General features: G+C 34.6%; 4 protein-coding genes across 4 annotated transcripts; 2 read left to right on the top strand and 2 right to left on the bottom strand.

Moving 5' to 3' along the window:
* Positions 1 to 32: 32 nt before the first annotated feature.
* Tsp_00860 (nucleolar MIF4G domain-containing protein 1) lies at positions 33 to 13,849 on the bottom strand. The gene is given in 52 exon segments (XM_003376616.1): positions 33 to 178; positions 198 to 312; positions 498 to 547; positions 625 to 776; positions 877 to 977; positions 1,077 to 1,875; positions 2,032 to 2,191; positions 2,232 to 2,418; positions 2,484 to 2,579; positions 2,653 to 2,829; positions 2,927 to 3,177; positions 3,252 to 3,389; positions 3,453 to 3,570; positions 3,778 to 3,897; positions 3,963 to 4,049; positions 4,127 to 4,309; positions 4,373 to 4,479; positions 4,583 to 4,700; positions 4,806 to 5,006; positions 5,411 to 5,512; positions 5,570 to 5,734; positions 5,792 to 5,929; positions 6,110 to 6,233; positions 6,292 to 6,459; positions 6,529 to 6,762; positions 6,863 to 7,037; positions 7,107 to 7,231; positions 7,316 to 7,408; positions 7,462 to 7,718; positions 7,784 to 7,880; positions 7,940 to 8,500; positions 8,576 to 8,748; positions 9,155 to 9,326; positions 9,396 to 9,512; positions 9,614 to 9,708; positions 9,770 to 9,999; positions 10,117 to 10,288; positions 10,381 to 10,447; positions 10,467 to 10,564; positions 10,602 to 10,736; positions 10,820 to 11,611; positions 11,701 to 11,886; positions 12,012 to 12,077; positions 12,162 to 12,268; positions 12,467 to 12,542; positions 12,776 to 12,840; positions 12,891 to 13,027; positions 13,090 to 13,208; positions 13,294 to 13,362; positions 13,396 to 13,500; positions 13,583 to 13,726; positions 13,781 to 13,849. The coding sequence occupies 52 exon segments, from the start codon at positions 13,847 to 13,849 to the stop codon at positions 33 to 35; spliced, it is 8,739 nt and encodes a 2,912-aa protein (XP_003376664.1).
* Positions 13,850 to 14,704: 855 nt separating this feature from the next.
* Positions 14,705 to 15,977, top strand: Tsp_00861 (nucleolar MIF4G domain-containing protein 1). Its single transcript, XM_003376615.1, has 9 exons — positions 14,705 to 14,760; positions 14,883 to 14,948; positions 14,999 to 15,055; positions 15,111 to 15,135; positions 15,186 to 15,258; positions 15,322 to 15,428; positions 15,529 to 15,607; positions 15,658 to 15,707; positions 15,903 to 15,977. Exons 1-9 carry the CDS (start codon positions 14,705 to 14,707, stop codon positions 15,975 to 15,977), a joined length of 588 nt encoding a protein of 195 aa, XP_003376663.1.
* Positions 15,978 to 16,524: 547 nt separating this feature from the next.
* Positions 16,525 to 17,631, top strand: Tsp_00862 (solute carrier family 25 member 38). The gene is made up of 2 exons (XM_003376614.1): positions 16,525 to 17,350; positions 17,612 to 17,631. Exons 1-2 carry the CDS (start codon positions 16,525 to 16,527, stop codon positions 17,629 to 17,631), a joined length of 846 nt encoding a protein of 281 aa, XP_003376662.1.
* Positions 17,632 to 20,543: 2,912 nt separating this feature from the next.
* On the bottom strand, positions 20,544 to 23,564 carry Tsp_00863 (nucleolar MIF4G domain-containing protein 1). The gene is made up of 6 exons (XM_003376613.1): positions 23,548 to 23,564; positions 22,686 to 22,887; positions 22,259 to 22,432; positions 21,839 to 22,009; positions 21,306 to 21,374; positions 20,544 to 21,038 (listed from the first exon to the last, which is right to left on the bottom strand). Exons 1-6 carry the CDS (start codon positions 23,562 to 23,564, stop codon positions 20,544 to 20,546), a joined length of 1,128 nt encoding a protein of 375 aa, XP_003376661.1.
* Positions 23,565 to 27,147: the final 3,583 nt, after the last annotated feature.

The following is a 27,147-nucleotide window of genomic DNA, read 5'->3' as shown; positions in this document are numbered from 1 at the left end:
CCAAAGTGATAAAATATTATTCATAATGATGGTCAAGATGATGATGATTTTGTCGAACTGTTTTTGAAGGGGAATTTCAAATCGACCGCTGAAAATCGACAGTAATCAGCAGTCGGAGGTAGCGCTTCGTTCGAGAGTGACAGAATTAGCGCGGGATGTGCCGGAAAAGCTTTCCTGCCTGAAGTAGCCAAATTCACTTGTGCCGAAAGGCGACAACGGCGGAGGCGTCAGTAGATGCACTTCGCCCAAACTGCCGATCAGCCTTTCCAAACAAGTCAAACTTTCCGGGGCGATTTGTAACTGTGCTGTGGACTTGAACAACAAACACATTAAACAATTCATACGACAAACCAGAGACAAAAAAAGTTATTGAACAGAAAATTTTTCATAATAAATTTCTTTTCTAACCACATCAAAATTGTGGTTACCACACAAAATTACAAATAATATAAAACAGTTATCCCGTTCTGGATATTAATTAACAACAAACTACTCACCTTCAACGAAAATGGTCCCGCAAAACGCCAAAATCCGCCAAACCCGTAACCTTGAAAAACAAAGCAAAATAATTATGAAATATATTAATTTTTCAGATAGATGGAAAATTTTTGATTTTTTCTTCACTTTGTAACAGAGTAAGATGCTGCTGTTGGTAGGTGTCGGTCGTCTCTTGGCTCGGAATCATGTTCTGAATGATGTGCAAAACTGCCCTCAACACGGCCGCGTCGTGGGACATTTGCAGAACTTGCGTGATGCGTTGATCAAGCAGACAGTGACTTGAAATGAATGATAAATCAATAATATAAAACATACTACTAATAATAATTTCAGTTCCGTTTGTGTAGATTTAGAAGAAAACAAAAACATTGAGCTCACATGACTGGAAAAACTTTCGGGAATACCAACGATGCTTCAGCCAGATATTCGAACAATGTTCGCGTTTCATTTTCATCGGCATAATTTCGCACCAACGTACCCTGTAGATTGCGTAAAGTATACTTACTGCATATGATGGGATGAGCAACAAAAATATCAAGAAAACAAAAACAAACAGAGAATAAATATACAACTCTCACCAGTACAGTCAAGACAAGAACCTGCAAGCTCGGTTCACAGAGGACATCTTCATCGAGTAGCAAGTTTTCGTAAAAAGCTGTTCTGCTTGACTGACCAGTCTGACCGCCACCGCTTTTACCATTGCTGTTGCTGAGTCGTTGCTGTTCAGCTTTGGATTCTTGGGATTCGTCTGTCGGTTCTGATTTGGTAATCTCAGCAGCTGTGGTCTTGGGCGCCAGGTCACCAGGTCCATCATCGCCGTTACTGTTTTTGCAGGTTTGTTCAGTTTTATCCGGATGTTCATGTTCATGCTGCTGCTGCTTCTGCTGCTCTCGGTTATCCCCATGGGGCAACGACAAAGAACAAGTCGACAATTCGGACAACGGCAACGAACGGCTCCGTTGACCAGTAAAGCCGACCACCGCCATGGACGACACCGACGACGACGACGACGACGAAGGAGACCACATCCGACTGGACAGAGTGTCACCGGCTCCGGTGACCGTGCGCATCAGCTTTCCCGAGCCGACCGTGGATCCGGCAACTGCGAGCGTTTGCATACTGTCGTCACAACTTCGCTGCAGACGTTGGATGCACAGAGCCGAACGTCGGCTGCAGGGCTGCAATTTGTCCGCCCGTCCGGGCGATGGAAACGAACCCACCGTGGGATCGTTGTTCGAAGCGTTCTCAGACGGACCGCACAGGCTCAACGCGCGCAGTGTCGAATGCCGAAGTGGACAACGCAAACGCACCTCTTCGGACACCGGCAAAAGCGCCACCAAATAAGCGACATTTTCAACGGTCACTTCATAGCGATCCCTGTTCAAATATATTCATTGTTAGTATAGTGGAGCTCATAATCACAGCCATATAAATGAAAACAAAATTAATAATAATAATAAACGAAACCCCCCTCTCACCGTTTCGTATATTTAGCTACAATGCCCAAGATCAAGCTGAACAGCCGCACCGTACGTGAAACGACACTCTGCGACGGATGTCGATATCCTTTCAACAGATAAGCCACGACGGCAAAGTGGAAATTGTGCTTGAACGAGATGCCCATCTGCTGATCCATCGCTTTGAATTCCCATTCCAACAACGGCCGCGCTTCCATCATCACTTTTTCGAACGGCTGCAATAAATTGTTTTACACGGACAGAGAAAAAAAATACTACTACGACGATTGAAATCAAATGCAGCAGCATCATTTTTCACTTCGTATTCAAAAACGTTCAGACTGTCGAGTGAACGTAAAATTTGTTCCAACAATGCCAAACCGTGCTCGTACAAGTTCGGATCTTCCAACTGCAAAATGATCACCGATATCCAAAACAGCCGTGCTAGCAGTGTACAATGAATCTAACGAATGAAAATACAAATAAATACAGAAAAACATTAAAAAAATAAATAATGTTAAAAAAAACTGCTTGCAAAACAACCGATGGAAGCAACGGTGTCAGACGTCTGAGAGCCATCAACACTGCACTCAACAGACTGCAATCGTCGCGTCTTTTCACGAACTGTAAACGAAGGAGCAAAATATTAATAACTGTTTTTTTTCAGAAAAATTTCCTCCTCAATTATTAATAATACTTGAAGCAGAAGATTCAACAATTGTTTGATCACCGATTCGTCGGTTTTTTTCGACAAGCAGCTGTACACAACCAACGCTCGACTCTGCAAAGCCGGATTGAAACGCATCGTAAAGTAATAAGAAATTTTTTCCCATTCATTGCATAAATCTCGATTTTTTATATCTTGATTGCAAGTCTAAACAAATGAAACAATTTTCAATCGATCATACAAGAGCAAAAAGCGAAAATTCATGTTCAATTAAAATAGAAATTTTAATAGCAAGTATAAATACTTCGAGCAGATCGACCAACGAATCAGCAATGGTTTCCAAGTTGGGCAAAGTGAGACGATCTTGGCGCGGCGCAATGCTACCCGAAGCCATGTAATCGCCGCTGCAGTGGATTGGCAACGACATCCGAGGCGAAATTCGAAAAGCAGTCGCGGCCACGGATTTTACGGTCAAATTGCTCACACCGAACAGGCGGTAAAATTTGGGCAAAAAAAATTCCGTCAACGCTAGTCGAAGATTCGCTTTGGTGGTTTCTGAAAATGGAAATAAATTAATAATAAATGAAGAATATTGTCAATTTCAGAAAGCGAAATCTTCAACCGGATACCTGAAAACGAAGACGGACATGTGCACAACGAGTGGATTACGTTGACAACCAGCCCGTGAATAGAAGCTCGCAATGCCAGGGGGCCTGTGTTGACCAGGACCGTTACAAAATGAAACAACACTGGCAAATGTGAAATTACTGAAAAAATTATTTTCGATTTTCAATTTTTATTTTGAAATAATTCATAAGGCGATTTTTCACCGTCCAGACAATTGTTGAACGATTGGAAAAGCAAGTATCTCGCTAGAATGGCAATGTCATCCCAAAGTATGTGCTCTTCCAAAGTTGCCTGCGGATTTAAACAGCTCTTTTCAAGTACCTGTATGAAAAGAAAAAGATGTACGTGAAAAAGGAAAACAACCTTCGATATTCTTTTCCCCAAATAATAAACAAATTTTCCAATTAAATATTATTATGCACCTGGTCTACATCTCATCCATATATGAAGAAATATGTTTTTTTTTAAATAAACTACAATCAAAATTATTTTCAGAAAATAAAATAAAAACAAATCAACAATGCATACTTGCATCAGTCGTCCGATCAGTATGTCCGATACGAGCTTGGTATTAGCGGCTGCCAAAGCTACAGAAGTGTCCGCCATGACTTCGGCTGGCATTGAACCGAAACCACCAGTAATACTTCTCTTCAAAGAATAATAATTACAATTCATTTTTGATGGAATGAAATTAAAATTAGAAAAAGAAATACTTTGAGAAAGCGATCCAAAATGATGTCCAACAATTCAGACAATCGACCTATGCTGCCCCAAATTTTCGCCTGTATCGACGGATACATCTACAACAGGGAAAACATTTTCACGGGATGTGGATGGTAATGATGAGCGAAAAGAAAAAGAAAAAAAAATAAAAAACTAAAAATCGGACTTCAATTTCTTCGATGGTCAACGTGATCAATTTGTCCAACACTTTGGCCACTGCCCGTCGTTTGGAATTGTCGTTACCGCTGACGCGACAAAATCTGGGCAAATTCGCCAGCCAAGGAGTGATGTATTCCAAGCAGAGATGTTTCAAGTCGATTGGAGACTGTCGAAAACCCTGCCAAAAACACGTTGCACATCATGATTCAGCCAAGCGAAGTTGCTGCTGCTGTTATTATACCTGAATGCATTCGTGCAAAAATTCCAACGTCAGATGCGTTTCATTCATCGCCAACTTTTCCGATATGTTTTTGATGAATATTGTATTGTTGGCAGGAATTAACAATCCTGAAATGTTGAAATCGAAAAATTTTTTCCAAATAATTCAAATTATGAATATGGGATCAAAAAAGATACAGTTAAAGAGCATGAGAACAATCGACTTCCATACCTTCCGTTTCGAGCAGTTGACCTTCGATGCGAAAATTGAACGTCGCCGCCAGAGCGCAGAGCAAATTGTAAGCCGCCGTACGGAGGCTTGCATCCGTGCTGCCGAGATTTAACAACGCCTAGAATTTGGAAATGGAATTTTAAAATCAAATTTTGATTTTTGAAAATAATAATTTTTTTTATTTTGGTTTTCTCGTGCTTTGTTATTTTTCATGCTTATTAACCATATTGAGCAAAGTGCCTGGGACGTCTTTTGCTCGTATTTTCGCGTGCAAGACCGCCTGGTCAGGCTGGGACAGTTCATAGCGAGTGCGCAGATTGACAACGGCCGAAGCAATCTGCTCGCAGTCGGCGTGCATCAACGTCAACGGACTGCATTCGTTCAAAATTGTCAACGTCATACTGTTATCATCAACAAGACATACCTAAAAATCACAAAGCCAACAATTATGAACAAAAAAATAATAAAATTTATTTAAAAAATTTAATTATCATTTTTGAGAAATATGCACGTTGACAAATGTTCAATCTGAACAATACTGTAACTATATTTCTCAGATATATATATTTGGCCAATTGAACTTGATCACAGCTCATAAAATATAACATACAATAGAACATACATGTGTAAAATGCTGACTGAAATAGTCTATTATATTTGAAAACGAAACAAATAGTAGTTTGTATCTTTCAATAAGTAAATCAAACTTTGTGTACCAGTTGTCTAATGAAGCTCATTTAAAAGTAACTTCTTTTTAAATTTACCCCGAATTGTATATTATACAAATAGTAGAATTTTTAAAAGAATACAAATCATTGCACTGCATACTTCTTGTATTTCACTGGCGTAATAAACGTCGTTCAATATTACATTATGACCGAGCACTTTTTGCCTGTCCAATGTTGTAATTTGAAGTGACGTCGGACCAACCTGGAAAATAAAGAAAACAAATAAACAAACAAAAAAATAAATAAATAAACAATATACCTTGATTGAGCATTTCATATTTTTATGGCATATTTTCAGCGCATTGTTGAATGTCAGAACATCGTCGTCGATTTGTAAAGTAGAAGCTGGCAAACGCTGCCATTCTGGACTGATGTAATCATTCAACTGACGAACATGATCCAAAAAGTACAACTTGTGACTTGCCTGAACGACAAAAAAAACACAATAAACCAATTAAAATTATTCAGAGTGCTTATTCACTTTCAGGGGACTGAACAGACGCTCATGAAAGCGTATGTAGTCACGAGTCCAAGAGTTGCAATTGCAAATGTATGCGGCGATGATGTTCTGCTGCATCGCTTCGGACAAGACTAAAAACCACTTGTGCAGCAATTCCGTCTGAAGAAGATACAAAAATTAATATAATTCATTCACTAAAAATTGTTCAATAAATTTTTACACTTTTGTTTATATGGTATTTTCAAAAGTGCAATCGATTAATGTTAACCTTTTCATATATAATGTATTTATTTTTCAAAATATACATTTATTTGAAACAAACAAAGACATATTGCTTACCCGAAAGCGATTTTCCGTACTAGCATGAGTCAAATCGACAACCAGCTCAAAATGTTCGTTGCGTTTCGATTTCAAGCTCATCAAAACATGATAAATTAGCATATTTCCGTTAACTTCGCCAACTCTTGAATAAATAAAAAAATGTTTTTTACACGTAAAACAGAACAACAACCAATGCTCACTTGAAACGATTAGCAATGAAATAAAAAACTGGATTCGATGCTCTGCTAATGCCACATTGATAGAAGATGTTGTTCTCTTTGATGGAATTGTATTCATCCTTGTCAGCAGCACTTTGTCTTGACATCAGCTCTTCGAAACGAGTTGAATTCAAATCAACGTTCGTCCACCTAATAATAATAATAATAATTAATAATCTACTGAAACAACAACAACAAACAATTATTAATTATAATTACTGCTTGCTGCCAGCTCGTCCATTTGCAGGTCCAAGTTGTGCCAACAGAGTGGCCAGACGACGTGCAACTCGATCGTGCGATCGCATTGTTGTAAAAAATTCACCAATTCTATCCTGATATTGCCAGAGCAGTCGATGCAAAGCACAAGTTGGAGTGTCGTTCATGTAAGACATGTAATACTGACTGCTGGCATCGGCGTCGAAACGAAATTCAACGGCGATATTCATGAAAAATCTGTTACGCAAAATAATATATATATATAGATGTATATAAAATTTTTTCTCTGTTCCAATTTCAAAATAATATAATTATAATCATATTGTTCCTCTCGTACCGTCTGGTCGGTTCGAATTTGCTTTGTATGAAAGCGTTGAACGGCTGCAAGCAAGATTCTTTCAAACTGATCGTCTGATTGGCAATCTGTTGCAGTATCTTCGAGACGAGCATCAAGCCACGCTTGACGTTCGCGTTTGGATAATTTTCCGTCAAACCGTATTCAAATGGCGATACTGGCATAAAATGAAATGAAATATAATAGAACAAAGTAATATATTTGACATTTGACAGTTCAATTCTACCAATGGCAGGGTTGAAAAATCTCAAAAAGACGATCATGCCCACAGCTAATAAGCCGGTGTTTGGAAATCGAGCGTTGACAACGTAGAACAGCACGTTCAACATGCCTTTAAGCTGTACTGGAAAACTGCAAAAGAACAACAACCAATACATGCAACAGCAAAAAAAATTGCCTTTTTATTAAAGTTCTTCAAATTCAAATTGTTCATACCGATCTGCCGAATGAACAATCAACGACAAAATATTTTCCACTAATTCCATCAGATTGGTCGTATTTTCGGCCAAATTGTCGTCCGTTTCCAAACTAAATTTAAATAAATAAATAAATAAACAAAACAAAACAAAACACACACATACCGACTGGGATCAATTTCGTAATTGCTGGTCGAATGTTCGACGGTGGAATTGACAAAGTCGTGCAAAAGTGAGTGCAAATATTTGGCGCCGTACAATTTGAAACAATATCCCATCACTTTGCTGGCGACAGTATTGCCGCGGAAAAGCGTGGTCGGTGCTTCGGCAAGTTCCACTTCTTTGATGAACAATTTCCAAAGCAATTCGTGCAGAAGATTTTTCGACGAAAACAGCGTCGTCAATACTCGTGCCAATTCATCCTGTACAAAATTGCAAGCAAATATCCCGTAATCAGTAGTAGCAGCAACAACAACAACAACATTACCATGTGTTCCGTTTGGACAACAGAAGCAAGCGCGTTGACAATCGGCAATTCACCGTCCACTGTGATCATCGTAGTCAATTTGACCAATTCGTCAAATCTTTGAAAAACATTAAATTTTTTTGCTAATCAATATAAAAGCAATTAAAATTTTCCAACCTGTCGGCCATGACGGTCTCGTTGAGCGTTTCGAATTCGGTTCCTTCTTGTAAAATTTTCGTCAACACCTCGACAAAGGCAACCCTGGCCCGTCGGTCCCTGTGATAAGCCATGCCGACCGCGTGCACCAAGCCGATGTCGATGTTCGCGGCCAGCAAATTCGACATGGCCAGTATTGTGGCCCGGCGCAGTTGTTCCGTTTTGGTCTCGCGGAACCGACGGCCAACGCCCGCCGCCCCGGCTCCGGCCCGGCCAGCGCCCCTAACCAGTGGAACCGACGACGACGTCGAAGGGTCGACTAACGGCTTAGACGACGTCTCGTCGCCCCTGGAAACCGTCTCGACGTCGAAATCCCCGGCGCCGGTATTCTCGTTCATTGCACAGTCGTTGAGCACGTTCATGAACAAACCGAAGTGCTTTTGAAATAGCTGCGACTTGTTCAGCACGGCAGTGTTTTGCACATTGGTTTGCCCGGTGGTCAAGTTGGGGGGACAGTTCGGCTGCAAAGGCAAATCTCTCATCAAAGCCCCCAAAGCAACCATGCATAACGTGTTGAAATCTCTTCAAAATAAAAAATCAATTTAATACATCAATAATAAATTCTCATGGAAAAGCAAAAAAATATATATACATTACCGTAATGGCAATGACGCCTCGGACGGAAACGCCCCAACGCCGACAACTGCAGCTATACAACTGCTAGCCGAAGGCGAATTGTTACAAATCACCCAATCGGCTATCATGTCCACCAGTCTGTTGCGAAAGCGAATTTCAGAACGAAAAATTATATTTTCATAATTTTTCATTATCTAAAAACAATACAACTTATTTACAACAGACACTTTCCACGTTTAATAATGAAAACCAACTCACCACTTCAATCAACTGACATATTTTCCCTTTAATTGTTACAGACTGACAATTCACCTCCAAATTATGAACATATCTGACGACAACAAAAAATCACAATTATTAATTAAAATAAACAAATCAAATTACTACTATTCAACCTGCATAAATTTAGCATAATTGGTTCGATACAAGAAATTTCCACGTTGCGCACATTTTGCTTGCAACATCCCAACAGGATATTTTTCATTATATAAACGACATGTTCAATGAATTCCGTATTTTTCAGACATATAATAATCTGAAGCAACAATCTTCGATTATTAAATTTTAAAAGAAACAGAACCACAAGTAATCATCATTTACTACATCATCATTATCAATGAAGCGATCGGTGATTGTGCGAATTTGTTCAAAAAAATGACCAATCAGCAACTGATGCAACTCATAACTGCAAATCTCTTTTATGTGACGTACAACTGCCACTTCCAATTTATCCGACTGGACTAACAACAGCGTTAATAGTTGGCTCAGAAAACTGGAAAATTTATCATTTCGACATAATTTCACATAATTTAAAAAATGAAATAATAATTAAACAACAAACTTGTTAACGGAACAAAACAGATCAGGAGTAGAAGTGGATAAATCATCTGCAGTAGCAGTAGTAGCAGTAGTTGATTTGTCCGATGTTTCAGCAGAAGGTGGCAGATTGCCAGAAGAGCTGAAACAGTAAAATCATACATAACAAACAAATGGTAATTTTACAAAATATGAAATGAATATTTTTTCTTGCTTTCATTAATCGAAATTAAAAATGCGTACTCGTAATACAAAGTCGTGTTTTTGCAACTTTTGATCACCACTCCACCGACTGAACACAAAAAGCCGGTCATATTAGCCCAAAGTTTGACAGTCATCTTAAAATATGAATAATTTTTGATGATCAAAGAAAAAAATGGATTTCAGAAAAAAGACAACTTCAAATTCTTGTTCTGAACTACGCCCAAGTTTCTGATTAACAAGTTGCTTGATCAAATTTTCCACCACTTGATACGAATCTTCTTGTTTCGATTTCGGATAAGCTTTCAAGAACTTTGTCAATGCTTCCCAATATCGATAAGTCGCTTCCCAAGCTTCGCAACATCCGGCAGACGGTATGAGTAGCTTCTTTAAGTAAGAATTAATCGACTTTTGCAATACGACACGTCCTAAACAATAATTAATAATAGTTTTCATAAAAAAACAAAATATCCAACAAATTTGTTCATTGAAACTGTAAAAATTGAAAATAAAAAAGAAAAACAAATCGTACAAACATAAATTACCAACAGTTTGCAGATTAGTAGCGCTGGCTAATTCAGCATGATCTGCATATTCGACTGGTAGTTCATCACCTGAACAACGAATTTCGGCTTCTTCGCACAAAATACGAAAAACCGACAATGCAGTTATGGCAGTATCGTTGTCCAAAGACCACAAATAAACAAAGCATACAGTCTAAATGTAATCGACAACAACTAATTAACGATAACATAAATGAGCATATATATATACAGTGGTGCTTAAGCAGCATCTACTGTAAGCCATACCTCAAGTTTCTGAGCAGCTTGCTTGCAAAGTTGCTCACTGGAACCGTAGTTGGCAATTTCACGATTGCTCAATAAATACAAATTACGATAGACAAGCAATTGTCTCAACCAACGGAGCGTTTCGGAAAAATTGGCCAATTGAAATTGCAGTAACTTTTGACAAATGTAAAACAACAATTGTGAACTGAAAATCAATAAATAAATAATTAGAAAAAATTAACCAATTTAAAAATCAAGCAATAATCATCACCTAATATACCACAACGATTGTACAGTTGTGAAGGCGGAATCAGGATGCCACATGCGTATATTTTCTGGATGATGCAAGCAAAGGATAGCCTGTAAAAATAGCCACACTGATTGAAATATATATATATATATATATATATATGGACAGGTAGTTGAAATTTCAGGCAAATATTATCATTCAACAACTAACAGAGCAACAACAAGCACTCACTTCCATCGCTTCTTGTGCCAGTTCGGGCATTTGATTGCTGTTGCCGACCAAATTTACCAAACCGCTGATCAATTCCGCCGTGGACGACGACGGAGCCACGGTGCTGGTCGATTCGGGACCGTGGTGGAGAAAAAGGGTCGGTTCGATGCACATCAGACGAATTAGCCAGAACAAAAGCTGCTGGCAGCCGTCTTCCACGGACGAACTGTTCGCGTTGCCGGTCAACGAAGATACCGACGCGGCCGAAGCGACCGTGCAACCGCCCACGCAGCCACCGCTCCCGGCGCCACCGCCGGCAACGCCCGTCGCGGACGGCTGCGAACCAGCCAGACTCTTCTCCTTCAATTTGCCGGTCATTCTGTGCAAGCTGTGCGTCACTCGAAGAGGCATGTGCGTGGTTGACGTTGGACCGTGGGAAGACGGCTGACATGTGGTGGACGACGGTGTCGGCAACAAGCAACCGACCACGCTAACACCCTGACACACCCGACTCAACGTTTCGTTGAACATCTGTAACAGCTCGCCGGAACGACTGTAGACGAGGTCGATTTTCGGCCACCACGGTAGCCTGGCTTGGACCGCGATTCGGTACAAAGCCATCACCAGTACCAGCTGATGTGGAACCACCGGGTGAGCATTCAGACATATTCGAAACACTTCGTTATTGTAGCTGAGACGGAACAGTGCCACAAAACAATCGATCATCACGTCCAATTCTTGGGCAGAAGATGGATTTTTGAACAACGGCTTTATTGGATTAAACAAATATGACTAGAAAACAAATGGACAGATGAAAAATCAAATTTCCATAAAATACAATGCATTCGCATTTTGTTACTATTTAAACAGTAAATTGTCACCTTCAAATCGGTAATAATTGATTGAAGTAAAGCAAAGAAAACGTTCGCCGAATCGACCACATTCACGTAAATCGCAGCTTTGCATAATTTCACACCTGCAATGCACGCCGACGACAACAAATGATGCTTACACGTATGACTATGCCCTTGGGACATTGTTTTCTTTATTGAATCAAAGAATACTTTCTGAAACATCAATCAATCGATCAATTTTACTTTTTGTTCAATTATAATTTTATAATAAAAATCAATTATGATTCAAGTTTTATCTGTACACAAAAATCGAACATGGAAAATTTCAAATTTATCACCTTTTTCACAAGTCGAATTGGGCATGGTGCACCACAACTGATATGATGAATTTCTTCTAAAACCTTCTAAAAAAGCAGAAGAAGAAGAAGAATATTTATAAAAAAATTATGCAGCAAATTCAAATTAAAAAACATATTCTCTTCACTCACTGGGCACAAAATAAGTAACATCATCTGTAAAGGCCATACTATGGCTTTCCTTTTCGACGATTCGGCTCCGTACGTATCCAACTGATCAAACAATCGATCACAGCAATCTGAAAATTTTACCACGATTAAATAAAGTATACCAAATCTCGCATTAAAATGCCCAATATAACAACCAATTTTAACGCTGAATTTTATTTAAAATAATTTCATTCAAATAATTTTCCAACTTTATTCACACAAACGTCTATTTTTCATTCTTTAAACTGTTAATTTAAAAAAAATTTGAAATATAAAAAGTAAGATACCATTCAATTCATTGTTCTGTTCGACTTGTAAATTATGAAATTCATCTGGGTAAGTATCCATCCAGTTCCATATGACCTTAAAAATCGACATTCCATTAGCAGATATATTCTTATTAATTACTTGTATTAAGCAAATAATTTATTTTCATTTTGTACTTGCTTAATTCTGAACATTGCCCAATTGTAACAATAATAAACTCACTGCCTTTTTTTTAAATGACCAGCCGTATACTGAGCGGATATTTTAAGAATTGCCTTACAACAAACTGTTTTTTCTTCTTTTTAATTACGATAAAGCTTTTCACTTACATTTTCTAAACTGCGAAAAAGAATTTGATTGTTCTCCTTCTTAAATGGCTTATGGTAACTAATTTCTGAAATGAACAAGCGTTATTCAGCAATCAAAAGTTGAAAAACGGTATACCTCGTAAAAGTTTAATCAAAGATTTCAAATCAAAGTGAATATACTGCATCAATTCAATGTCAACATTATCGCTGCTGCTAGCCATCAAATCCGATGGAACTGACACTGCTGAAGGTTCACAAGAGACAGCTTTCAGCCTGAAATATTAAAATTGAAATTTTGCAAAACTCACATACTGTATAAATTAAATATTTCTCACTTCGCAACAATTCGGTTAAATATCACGTTAAAACTTGACAAGCTTAAATTGTATATCACTTTGGAAGCTTTTTCTTTCAACTGAATCGCTTGATTGCTGTCAGATGAAAGTTGAATAAACTAAAATTTAACATAATTTTTCTTATACGCAATCACAGTCAAAACCTTCATCAAGAATACATCTCTGACAAACAACGAAACATACTTGACACATTTCATGGATTATAATTTTTACATTGTTCGCCTCATCTATACGACTGGATACGTCCTGTGGCTATAAGCATGTAATAACAAGAGAAAGTATAACGTTCGTGATTTTCCATGAAATTAATCTTACGCCAGCCAAACATCTTTCAAGAGTGTCCAAAATAAAGCATTGTGAATCGAAGAGATCTTGTTCAGAAGATGTTTTCTGTAATTCAATTTATATCAGTAAATTCAAACATTTCCTCTCACAACTGTAGAATTAAAAATAAAATAAAAAAATTAATTACCATAGAATTTACAGTTTGCAAAACGCGAATAAGGCCACCCACTACCATAGAAAATTTCAACTTGGAAACGTTCACAAGACATGCTCGACTTTGCTCCAACAACAGACGGCTTTGATTTTTTAGAGGGCCTGTTTTCACAGGTAACTTAAATGAATAAGTCTAAGCAGCGGTTGATCAACATAGTCAATTTTTTTCTACCTGATCTTCAAATCGCGCTAAAAGAGAGCTAACCCACTCAAGTGGTTTCTGAAAGCTGAATGCTTTCATAACGTTTAAAAATAATTTTAGTTTTCTGCAAAAGTAAATATAAATTCCGTTGGACAACACATTCTCGTGAAACAGCTAAATAAAATACAATCGTGAAATTAAGTTCTTTGGAAAAAAATAACAGTAAGAAAGTTGGTTAAAAGGTAAAGTTAAAGGTCGTTATGTACGGTAATTCTTTCGTTAAGAAAGCACACATATAGATCAAATTAATTATACATTGAACTGAAATTAATATTTATTAAAATTATTTTTTTTAACAATTTAAACAAATTCCAGTTAATAAACTTGGCTTTTTAACAAATAACGACTTTCGATCGTTAATTACGATTTAATTGTGTATTATAAAAAATATCACATAATAAATAATGAAAACAGTTCATGTATTAAACTGTAACATTATTACAATGATTATACAATACAGTAAGTGAACATGCAAGTACAATTAATTTCAGTTTTTGCAGAACTGACTAAAGAAAATAAATAATATGTTGGTTTTCAACATCATAATGCTAATTTATTCTAAAGCGAACTGTCATACTTTGTTTAACTTATTTCATCACAAATGCATCATGTTTTTTATTAACTAGTGTAAAGGAAAAATTCGTCCTCAGAAATTGGCTAATTCTGACTGTTTGCTGCTTACGTGCTTGTACGATTTATTTACTAAATTTGAAGTAGGATATTTGTAAAATACTTGAATGAACTTTTATTTAATTTGTGTAAGAAAGTCTTCATTCTTTTTTGTAAATAGTCAAAGCTCTCACTGCCATTAACGTACAGTACTTCATTTGTACCTTATTATATTTATACAATCAATCATCAAGTTTGCTTATTTCAATTTTATTGTTCGTTTGCATGTCGAAATATTCATCATCACATCACAAGAAAAGAGACGACTGGAAATCAAGACAGTAATAAAAATTTTAGTCTTCTCAAAATAACGTATAATTTTCATAAGTATAATTTTTTAAATGTAAAAATGTTATAAGTTTTGTTGTGTGTTATCTGGCTTGTTAAACTCTAGTAAATTTAGTGGTCATAGTGGACACCGTCGTTCTCAATCTTCAGATGATAGCTCTGATGAATATTCCGGACGAAGGTATGCTAATATATACCGTTAATATTTATAATGCAATAATTATGTTTCAGATCAGAAAACTCACGTGAGAAGTCTTCTCATTCGAAAAGCCATCATTCATTCAAGAGGTTTGTTTGTGATATTATTAAGGTTGTAATTTTTTATGATAATTATTATATTTAGACATTCTTCGAAAAACACAATGGTAGTATTTTGACTAATTTTTAGCAGATTATAAACAAAGATTGTTTTTCTTAGAAAAAAGTTGAATTGTTGAAGAACAAGATAAAGAGTGACCTAAAAATTGCTGAAAATTATATGAAAACTAACGGTAAATTAATGAACTTTTTTCTGACAATTTTAAATTTGTAAATATAAATGAATCTTCTTGTAGCGAATATGGAAAAGGAGGTGAAAAACATGTTGACAGAAGGAGATCGATGGAAGGAGATAAGTGAAATAGAAAAAAGTGGTTTTGCACCACAGGCATTTCGTTCATCAGTTCACGAAAGAAAAATGGCAGGATTTTTACATTTATAATATCCTACTTTTTATGTTTATCGTGTTATATTGTTTGGGTTTTTATTTGAAATATATTTAGGATAAAAAGAAAAATGAACGAAAAGTTTCAGTACAGGAAGAGGAGCGCAAAACATTTGATACTTTAGAAAATGCTAGTGGTATGTGTCAAAATTTCACATGAATTTTCTTACGGCAAATTTTTTGTTAGATTATTTCGAAGGAGAACTTACTGTTCCAGCTGTGAAAATTCCAGAAGTGGTAAGAAGTTATATTTTTTTCAATAGTTAATCGATAAGGAAATTTTATGTGAAACAACAGTTTATATATTTTTGAACAGCAATCGGGTATGCAGTGACATTTGTCTCATGAGATATTGTTTTGAAGTTGACGCCACATAAAGTTTTATGCGATAAAAATGTAACAGAAGTGGAACTAATTAAAAAATTTTTTTAGCTATATACTGATGCAAATGAAAAATTTTCCATTTGGTTGAAACGGTATGAAGAACTGAACGCCAAAACAAATTAGTGTAAAAAGAGAACGACTTTAATGTGATGTCTGCTTAAAGTGTGAAAAATGTTGAAGATTTCATTTGACGTCTTGATTATTTTCAGTGTGAATATATGTGAAACTACAGTTTTGATACATAAGAAATGAAAAAAATGTTATGTAATGCAGCTTTTAGCATTTTAACATACTTGCTATTTACGTAATTGCGCATCACTGACCATTCCTTGTTTATTGGTAGGTAAATTCATTGTTTTCATTCATTTAATGCCTTTAGGATGCATTTTTGTTTAAGAATTCTGCACATTTAGTATTGTAGAATTATAGTACTGTACATCTTAGTTTTAGTTTGTAATCTTGAAAAAATAATTTGTACCTTTTAATCCGTTACGGTAGCGTGTAATCTTTTCGTTCAGTCTAGTCTGAAAATGTGTAATTTTTTATGGTTGATTCTTTCAATTGACAAAGTAAATAGCGTTTTTAATAGAAAAATAATAAAGTAAAATGTACTTTGGAAGTATTCGTCAGAATTTGTATTCTAAAGAACGTAATTTTTATCTATTCCGTCATGAAGCTGAATGCTTCGACATTAAGCCAAGAGCCAACCTTATATACAATTATATTTGGTCTGGCCGCTGGTGCGTGTTCATCTGTGCTATTTCAGCCACTTGATGTAATTAAAACGCGTTTTCAAAATCCTTCACCTGCTTTACGTCATGCAAGTGTCTATGAAATCAGCTTGCACACTTTCAAAGGCGAAGGAATACGAGGATTCTGGAAAGGTACATGGCCTACGTTGTGTAGAATGGTTCCAGGCGTCGGATTTTATTTTTTTCAAGTACAATTAATTGACAATTTTTTGTCAGCTAGTATTCAGCCGAATTTGCGTCATTTGCTTGTCGGGTTCAGCGCCCGAGCTTTGACCACAGTTGTTTTTATGCCGCTGACTATTGTGAAAACTCGATACGAAAGTTTTCATTATTCTTACCATTCCATAGCTCAGGCGATTCGTCTTATTATACGCAAACGACACATACGCGGTTTGACCGCAGGTATTATACCAACAATACTTCGCGATGCACCGTACTCTGGGCTTTATTTGCTGTTTTATCGTTTTCAAATGAGATTTTTGGAACAAAAATTGGACACTCGATTGACGGACATGCAACGGTTTGGTTGTGGTTTTCTGGCTGGTGGTGTGGCTTGTTTGCTAACTCAGCCGTTTGATACTGTACGATCCAGGATGCAGCTTTTCTCTACTGCTGAAAATTCGTCTTTACTGGTAGCTCGACAGCTGTTAACCAAAGGCGGTTTTTTGGCATTATTTCGTGGCTATACTTTGCGCATGGCAAGAAAATCATTGATGAGTGCTCTGAATTGGACTTTATTTGATCGTATGTGTGAATGGGCAGAAAACAAGCGCAAAAGTTAACATCTTTTCAGTTAGTTTTTTTATTCTACTGCGTATTCATTAACATTTCTTTTGTCAGGTCACATTCTACGCCATTCCATAAATGGTTTATATTGATTATCAATAAAGGATTTTAAAAGACTCATTTTCTTTATTTAACTTTCAAACAGCTAAACAAGTACTGTTAACAGCCTCGTATTATAATCTCTAGAATATTTAAATTAGAAGAATTATTTAATTTCAGCGATAGTGAATTATTTTTAGTTGATTAATAATTTAAACTTTGTTCAACACAGTATGCATAATCTTATCAGCATAGCATGGCATTCCATTGAAACAGGTAATATTACGATAAAATCAGTAGTTTAAATCAATAAGCAGGTAGGTATTTTTAATTTATTTTAAATTCGATAAATTTAAAGTTACATTATTCTGATAAAATTATCCTGAACAAAAGTAAATAAGGGAAAAAGGATTTAGAACATTCGTATTTGTATGTATTCTTATTCAGTGTCATATTGTAATAAATATGTGATTTATTGTATCATGCTGAAAATTATTCAATTATCAGAACAGAGAAATTGAGAATCAATTTTTATTTTTCAATAAAAGCTGTTTCCAATTATTCCAAGTGGTCTTCTTCAAGTGACAATTGCGGAAAAGTAGTTTTTCATTTGATTTATTTAAATTTTAATGTCACTCGAAAGAGGGGTAAAAATGAACGTTTTAGACGTTAAAGTGCTGAATATTTCCTCAGAGTATGTAAATTTCTGCGTGAAATTGTCGAATTGGTTTTCTTGAAAATTTCATTACAATTTTAACAATTTGCATTTGTTTATTTTTGCATATTTTAATAATAAATGATTCAAAAATATGTTGTGCTAGATTTTCGAACTCTATTCATCTTCTGCCAGTGGAGAAGTTGAAACTCTGTTTATCAACTGTCCTATTCAGTGGGAGTAAGTAATTCGTCACGTCCAGAATAATCGAAATCAAAACTGCGCAATTCAGTTATCAGTGAATGATGTTGTGCATTTCAACAACTGAAATGTGTAAATTGATCGTTAACATATCAAAAATAAAATGCTAACATGATGCATAATAATGTGATGTGGTACGAAAGTTCAGTATTATTTTCAATAAAAACAAATAATGTAAGGGTAAAGTGTAAAAAAAATTCCATTATCATTTGCATAATTATGAACTTCTATAGATTGAAAAATTATCCAATGAAGAATATGCTGCTTGTGTTTGGGGTTGTTCAATTTGGTTGTGCGACACATCGCATGCGGTGAAATTGAGTTGCAGTTGTGGACAAGGCGGCTGAGATAATTTGGAATCTGCTTTCGCCAGTGACATTAAAAGACAACTTCTCTTGAACATGTTGCTAACAATCGCCCGGGATCGATTTTTTAATGATTCCACAACTGATACAATGCCTGGTGGAAGAATCACACGAGATCAATAAGTCACGTGATTCACAGTAAATCACGTTTCAAACAAGCTAATATCCGACCATAAAGCAATACTTGACTTTTTTTTAATCATTTCATCAAGGGTTTCATTTGCTTTTGAAATTGCTCCACTGAAGTTGAAAACTTTTTCTTTTTTCATGAAAGAATTATAAATAAAAAATAGCAAATAAAAGAAAATTATTTAAACGAAAAACATTGCAGTACAATTTTCATGTGATATCAAATTTTTTCCCTTAATAATAATCGAGAGGAAAACAGAACTTGGAGAAGAAGTGAATTTGAAAGATGGATGGATTACTTTTATTTATAAAAGCAATAATAGTGTTAGCTGACGACTGTAATTGGCCTGCGAGTGCCACTTCATCAGTTAGCATTGATAAAGCCCGCTAAGCCATTGATGATAAGCTGATCTCGGAGAGGTCTTTTCAAACTGCGGCGCTGGTGAAAAGGATTTTTCTATTTTTAGAACAATATCAACAATTTAAACTTATTCATTTTTGTTTCCTTGAACAAATTCAACACTGAAACTTGTGTATTAATTCACAACAAAAAAGAAAACAAAACATCCGGTATGTATTTTTAAAATTATTTCATTAATTAAGTAATTTACGAAACATCTTTCAATGATGCATCATTATTGCAAAGCAAAAGTTATCCCATTATTGTTATTATTAAGTAATATTTTTTCAAAATCATTTTTTAAACGAACAAAATTACTTGATCACAGTACACTATGTTTACTAAATAAAATTTTAATTTATTTAAAAAATATTCAAAACTTGGCATAAATTGTTTTCTTAAAATTAATTTATTGATTCAAACTTTTGCTTTTATTAAATATTCTTTTTTTTCTTAAATGGCTTCAACATGCTCACTTTACTGGAAACGTTGACATCTAGCAGAAATAATATACCATATAATTATGTAAATTATTGATGCATGGAATAAAATCATTGTTTCGCCTTTTCCAAGCATGATCAACTCTACTTTATTTTAACATTTGTAAATGGAAATGTTCACAATCAATGTCTTATGATTAGCAATTGCAAATCAGCAAACCGCACTTTACATAAGATAATTTTATTCACTAGTTTTGGATAATAAATAATATGCAAATGTTATAATAACATGAAGCATGTGAAAAGAAAAAGAAGTTGAACAAGATTGATTATTTGTTATTATTATTATAGTGTGAATTTATTATTTCAGATTAAGAAGAAAAGTTGAAATATAGATGAAAAGATGCCAACTGAACCGATATCTTCTTGCACGAATACAAGTTTGAATTTGATGTCCATGTGTTCAATGATCTATCTTGGCAGTACATTGTTCTGCGATTCGTTTGCAATAATGAGCCGCACCGAAGCGGATCTCATTCATGCAGAGTTGATTGGATCTGGCCGATTTTCAAGTTGCTTCTGCAATCCAGATGGACTTTTCGGTTTGCAACCGTGTGCAGAGTGGAAAATTTTCATATTCCTAGTCCGACAAAATTTATTTCCAAAGCCAACAACCATTGCAGCATTTGCTAATTTCAGCATCTGGGTGTCACATTTGGCTGATCAACTGGCCTCGCCCGCATTTTCTGATTGGGACGAATTCAACCGTCACGGAACGGAATTTTTAAATTATTGGCAAAAAAATTTCTCCTGCACTACGGATATAGCTGTGATCGTTTCAGATCAAACCGACAGATCCGTTTTAATTGCACGTTTCAGCAATCGGTTTTTGCAAATGATTCGTCGAGATCCGGACGTGCATTTGACTTTGTCCGGCGATTCGTTGTTCATCGAACGTAGAACAAGTTGGTACGATTTGTTGCATGATTTCACCGTCAAGCTTGGTCGAAGCTTCGATAAAGCCGAGCAAAATAAGCCCTCCCATCCTGTATCCATGCCACTTTGGGCGGTGGTGATACTCATTTGCAGTCTGGTGTTGGTACCAGTCAGTATTGCAATTGAGAGGCTGGTGTTCGCTTCGAGACTGTTGCGAATGAAGAAAAATAGTGAAAGCAGACCACAAGCTTTGCTCAGCCATTGGAGAGCGGGATTTGCAGCCGGAATGCTTACACAAAATTTGACTGATGTGAAAAACAGAAAAGTCAATCAATCGTCGATCAGAGTTTGGCCAGGTGGACTTCGGACGCAACGTATCAGCAATGCCAGTGGTGCTAATTTGTAAAATACAGTATATATCCTGAATATGAATTAAAAAATGATAAGAAATTAAATTCCACCTTTTCCAGCAATGCAAGTGATCAATTCGGTAAAACAGTGGATACTATTTTTATTTGTAATATGTTCTTTATGGAATTTACACTGAATAAGCAAAATTTTGCAGGACAAAACAAAAACAATTTCGTCAATTTATTAGCTCAACTTATGAAACTTAATTTCAACTCGCAGCTTTGACCAAATAATAAAGTCGAGTGGCTTGATTTTAATGAATTTTTACTGCAATAACAGGAAAACTGTTGTACAAAAACCACGGATGAATTTGAAAATTCATTCCAACTTCAATCAACTGGGGCAGCTTGAATAAAATAAAATAGACATAAATAAATTAAAAAATGAATAATTTATCTCAAATTAAAATAATAATCAAAACTTTTGACAAATTAAAATATTCATGAAATTGAAAGTATGCTTGGCCAAAGAAGTTCAGTGCGTGTTCAAACAGTGCATTCAAAGAGTTTCTTTTGCTTTCTTTTCAATAAAATTCTCTTCTGAAAGTCAAAATTGGAATGCACACATAAATTTGTCCGTTCTTTTATCAATAACCATGTCTTGACTTTATCGCTGACATTAAGTAAAGCATTGAATTACTTGCACATAGTACCTGAATTTCAAAAAACAAAAAACAACTAATTAACAGGAAATTATATTTTATAAAATAAACTATTGCACAAATTTCAATTTTTTTCTTTAAATATTATTTGTAATATTTTAAGTGCTAAATAAATTTGATTTGACAATTTTCAGTTGTCAAATTTTTACCGTAGTAGCGACAATTCGATTTCGCCAGTCGTTCAGCTCAATTGAATCTGGTCGATTCTCTTTAGCTTGATAATAATCTTCAGCTTCATCAAAAAGCTTTATGCAATCATAGCACAACAAAGCAAATGCAATACAAAATCCAAAAACTGCAAAAATGTTGAATGAAATTTCCTGAAAATCAAGTAATTCATACTTTTTCACAATTAAAAGTTATCGAAGAAATTATCTCAAAACTTACATTTTGTAACAATTACTGTTAAGATTCAAAGTAAAAAAAAGCTTTTAAAAGACATATTCTGTAAAATTAAAAACTTCGTACTATGATAATTAAAAGCAAAAATTAATCATATCAAGATTTCAAAAAGTCCCATGCTATGGAAATTAAAGCGTTGATTAGAATACCAATTAACAACTGCTTACCAATTTTTGCAAAGGAAATGCACTATTTTCGCCAGTCTGTAGTTGGCAAAATTTGATAATCAAGCCCGCAAATGTTATTGCCAAGCAAAAAGCGGACATGAAAAGAATAAAACCATACGCTCGCCACATCTGCACTCCAGCTTCGATTAATGCAATTGCCAAAATGCACAATACCTGTAAATGATGTAATTCATACATAGCTACAGTATGTTTTGATGAGATGCCATAACGAGTTGTTTAAATTTCTTCAAAAACTTTATTATCAAATACTGCGTTCATTAAATTGTCAGGAATTTTTTATGATTATAAAAGTTTTATTTCTGAATAATTTAAGAAGAAATTTCCATTTTTTGAAATTAATATTAACGATCGCTTAACATCTGTATTAGTTGATGAATAAAAAGTGAAAAGTACTGCAAATACTTACAATTTCCATCCATTTTAATACCGCAAATGTTGAACAGCACCAGTTTACACTGAACGTTCTTTGAACTGCAACATCGTTGACCGGCGGAAGACGTGATGGACGGTGGACTGTACTATGCGATCGACTGCAACGACTTCGATGAGCTTGGCTGAATAACATTTTTGATGCTTTTGAGCAGATCAAATCATAAAATGGCCAATTTCTATTTCAAAAATAATTTTTTTTTAAAATAATGCTGAATAGTGTAATAAATTAAAAAAATATATATTACTGATATATGATTGTTAGCTGTTGTTGGATGCAATGAACAGTTTATGAGCACACGGCGAAACTTTTCACCAACAAAACTGCAAATAAATAAGTAAATATGCTTGAAATTTCCAGTCATGTTTTCTGATAAACATTTAAATAAGTTATAAAATGTTTGCAACAAAAAAAGCTTCCTCATTCCATTTTACCAATAGGAAAAGGACAAAAATCATTAAAACATTAAAGCTCGAGAAAATAACTTTTTTTAAATCAGAACTTAAATTTTTCTTATGAAAAAAAATTACTTCCAAGATAACATAAAAATTACGGTTTTGATTTATGTTTCACTGCTCTTATTATTTCCTTTCGTAAACAAAGAAATTCTCAATAATTTCAATTAAAAAATTTTATTTCAATGAATAATACTGAAAGCATTTCTGTTTTAATAATTAAAAAAATTAAGTAATTAAGCATTATCAAAATGGAAATTATTCAAATTTTTAATAATTATAAATTTAAACATAAAGTTTTAATGATAATAGGTGGGAATTGAAATTTTAAACTTGATTTTTTCAGCGCTGAAGTATTTTCAACAATAAAATTTAAATATTACAATCGTTGCAATTGCATTTCTAATGCTTCAATAATTTTTACAGTGCGATGTACTGTTTGGGATTAGAAGAAGAAAGAGGCTGTCGCTATGTTGTTCAGAAGAAATATTTTAATAAACTAACAAATAAATGAATATTCATTTCTCCTAGTGAATGAAAAAGTTGCGAAAAGAGATGAATGAAAATTTCAGCCAAAGCAATACAAAACTGAGAGCAGAGTACTGTTCAAATATTGTTTATAATTTGAAAAGTGCTTTTACTTATTAAACAAATCCAATCCACAGCAAGAAATTACAATCTAAAAAAAATTATAAAATTTCAACCAGATTTTGCAACAGTGCAATAATAATTATAATAATAGGCAGATATTGAGCATTTATAATGTTGAATTTTTTGTAATCAGAATTGAATGAAACGTCTACTGGAGTGTTCAATGAATTGTGAAAAGTTTCAATTGCTTGCAAACAACGACCAATTTAATTCATTCACAAAGATTCACTTGGATTCATCAAAAAAAAAACAAGCATTGGCCATTTTCGAAGTTGCTGTTGTTGAAGCAGCATTTGACAAATTAAAAAATAGTTACCCTCAAAATTAGCGTTCATTCATCAAATTGTTCGAATTTGGAAAATTCTCGCCCTCCGCTTTCCAAAGCTAATGAAGCTCTAAAAGCAGGAAATGCGTAATTCCTGTTCAGAAGAGAAAAGAAAGTCGACTGTAGTATAAAGAAAAGCATTGAAAGAATGAATATTAAAAAGTGCGTAAAATTCATTCATCATCAGAATGTTTTTTTCAAAGTTTGATAAAATTTTGATAAACACAGATGAAGATGAGAAAATGAAATTACTTTAAAAGTGCTTGATTGCCAATTTCTTGCTTTGCACAAAAATCTGAGCAAAGCATTGTTGGTGTAGCTTTTGACGTTTACACTGCGGAAAAATTAAATGAACGAAACTAACCATAGTGAAATTTGCTCTGCTATTTATTACATGGTTGTTATTCAAGAGTTGAATAATAGCATTAATGTTATGTTGAACATTGAAATTTTTCTTCTCCAAGGTGTGGATTTGATATTTTTCAATAGATGCGACCAGCATTCGGAATAAATTTCATTCACTTGCAATTATAATTTCCAGTCAACAGCATAGTTGTGTATAGTTTGTATAATCTCATGAGCGCTTTCCAATGAACAACATAATGCTGCCTAGCCTTATCTTACTGCATGCAATACACTTGCTTTCTAGCTTTTCAAACGTTTCTCGCAACGTAATAGCAGTAATAATTTAGCACAGACATCGAAACAAAGAAAGCGAAATATTTAAAATCTAAAAGTATTTGTGCATTGCAGATGAAAAATTACAACCCTATTAAGCAGAAATCAATGGACATCTACCCTTGCTGACATTTCCATGCTAAAGTGAATGTTCAAGCAAATGCAATAGTTCGGCAGGATGAAAGGAAATTCAAATCGTCCCCAAGCGTTCATAATTCAAAATGCAACTGCACTGATTTCAATTTTCATTCCAACTATTTAAAGTGAAATTTTATTTACAGACAAACAACACGTCGTATTATTATTCAATTTTATTACAGCAATTAAGTGAATTAATAGCTGAAGCTCACTTGATCAAAAACAAAAGCATTGCAAACAACAATTTCAAAATTTGTCCGTTTTCCATCCATTGTCTGCTGTGCTACACAAGATTTAAAAAAAATGCAACTTCTTGTAAAAAATAAAGTGTCACTTAAGCAAGAAGCATCACCGGCGTAAATTTTCATAAAATACGACGACTGAAACGACAGCAAATATTGTCAAGAGAATTGAAAAGAAATAATTGAATTTTTCAAAAATAAAAAAAATGAAAGAATTCTTCACTCTCCAAAATGACGACTGTCAGAGAGACTGAGTTGAAAAATAAACTGCATTTTATTGACTTGATTCGGGATGCTCATTTTTTACACTTATTGAAACATTGGAAATGAAGAAAAAGTTTGACTTTCAAAAAATTAACATCTCCCAATAAATCATCATCTCACGTTTCAAGCGAAATGCGCAACTTCCAACTAATTATGGATGATAAAATTAAGCAAACATCCAGGCATTGTAAAATTCTAATTTTGAACAAAAGCTATTTTCATTTTTCTCAAAAGATAAACGCTAACCTGACTGCATTCGCAGTGATTATTACTTGAGGAAAATTAATTTAAAAAAAAACATAAATTTATGATAAATTGTGACAAAATTATCTAATATAAAATGCTAAATAAACATGTTCAAAAGGTCTATATTTGAAGATTTTGAATTTTAAGCTGCAAAGTTCATGCAAGGAACAAATGGAAAAGTTCACTTTAGAACAACAGCATTTAAATGTAATAAATTGTTGCTAATAAATTTTCAATTTTTATAAAAAAAATAATAAAAACTGTCAAAAGTGATCATCATAACGTTTAAAAAAATTGAGAAAAAATTAATTACAAAAAAATTGGTCAAATATTGATAAGATGGAAAGTAGAATTTGTATAATGAAAAATAAAATGGAAAAAATGAGAAAAAGATGGGAAAATTTTTCAGCTAGTCAAGCTTTCTTTGCAAAAAAGTTGAACTATTCATATTAGCTGTTGAACTTTTTTGCAAAGCTTCATATAATTTGAAAGTGATCCATCTTCAAAAGATTTATCAATCACGTAATCATATAGACGTTGATCATTTTTAAAAACAACAACAACAGCTAGTGATTGATTGCCAGTGTATGCTTGGAAGTGTTATCGACAGCAACTTTTCAAAATTTTGTCACATCTTTTCCTAGGTAGCAGCAGCATGTTTATGCATGTGTGTGTGTGTGTGTGTCTATGCAACAGAGGTAAATTTATATAATTGATTATTATAAGCCGACTATGTATGCTATGAAAGCATGTGCCAGTAGGAGAGTAGGGGAGGAAGAAAAAAGTTGGAAAAAGAACAATCATCTTTATCTCATTGTGGAAGGGTACAAAGTAATTGCTTCTCACCTTAGCAAATGGACGGAAATGAATTTCTTCTTTTTTGCAATCTGTTGCTGCATACAAGGTGCTGAACAATTTTTGCACCCCCTCTTTCAAAAAACCTTTGAGGATGGAACCCTTTGAGAATTCTCAAAGATGCGCGCAACAACATTAGAATAGAAGCAATGGTGCATGTTGAATAAACACAACTGGCTAAAGAATAGAAGAAGTTGAATAATCACTATGATAAAGATTTATTGGCCTATATGTTTCAGGCCATAAGTGAAAATTTAAAGATCGCCCAAGCAGCTGTGTTTGCGTTGCGCCATTGTCGTTAATATTTCTGGCAAAATGACAACCGCCTACGCTAATCAGAGGTTTCATTCCGACTTTATTCCGTCGAGTAAATATAATATTACCAGAACAATTATGATGAGAATAGAGTTGTTTGAAAAAATTTTGAAAATTATAATACATGAAATCATCTTTTGTATTTGTGCATAAGTTATGAAGAAGAATTTTCACAATAATTTGAAAAGTAGCAGTGAAACAAGGAAAAAAGAAGCAAACAAGCGACGTCAAGTGAGAAATTTGTTCAGCCATCAACTTTACGGTGAAAT

Source organism: Trichinella spiralis (genome assembly GCF_000181795.1).
Source record: "Trichinella spiralis strain ISS 195 chromosome Unknown Scfld4, whole genome shotgun sequence".
NCBI lineage: Eukaryota > Metazoa > Nematoda > Enoplea > Trichinellida > Trichinellidae > Trichinella > Trichinella spiralis.
The sequence above is the reverse complement of the archived record's forward strand: the minus strand, read 5'-3'. Positions and strand labels throughout refer to the sequence as shown.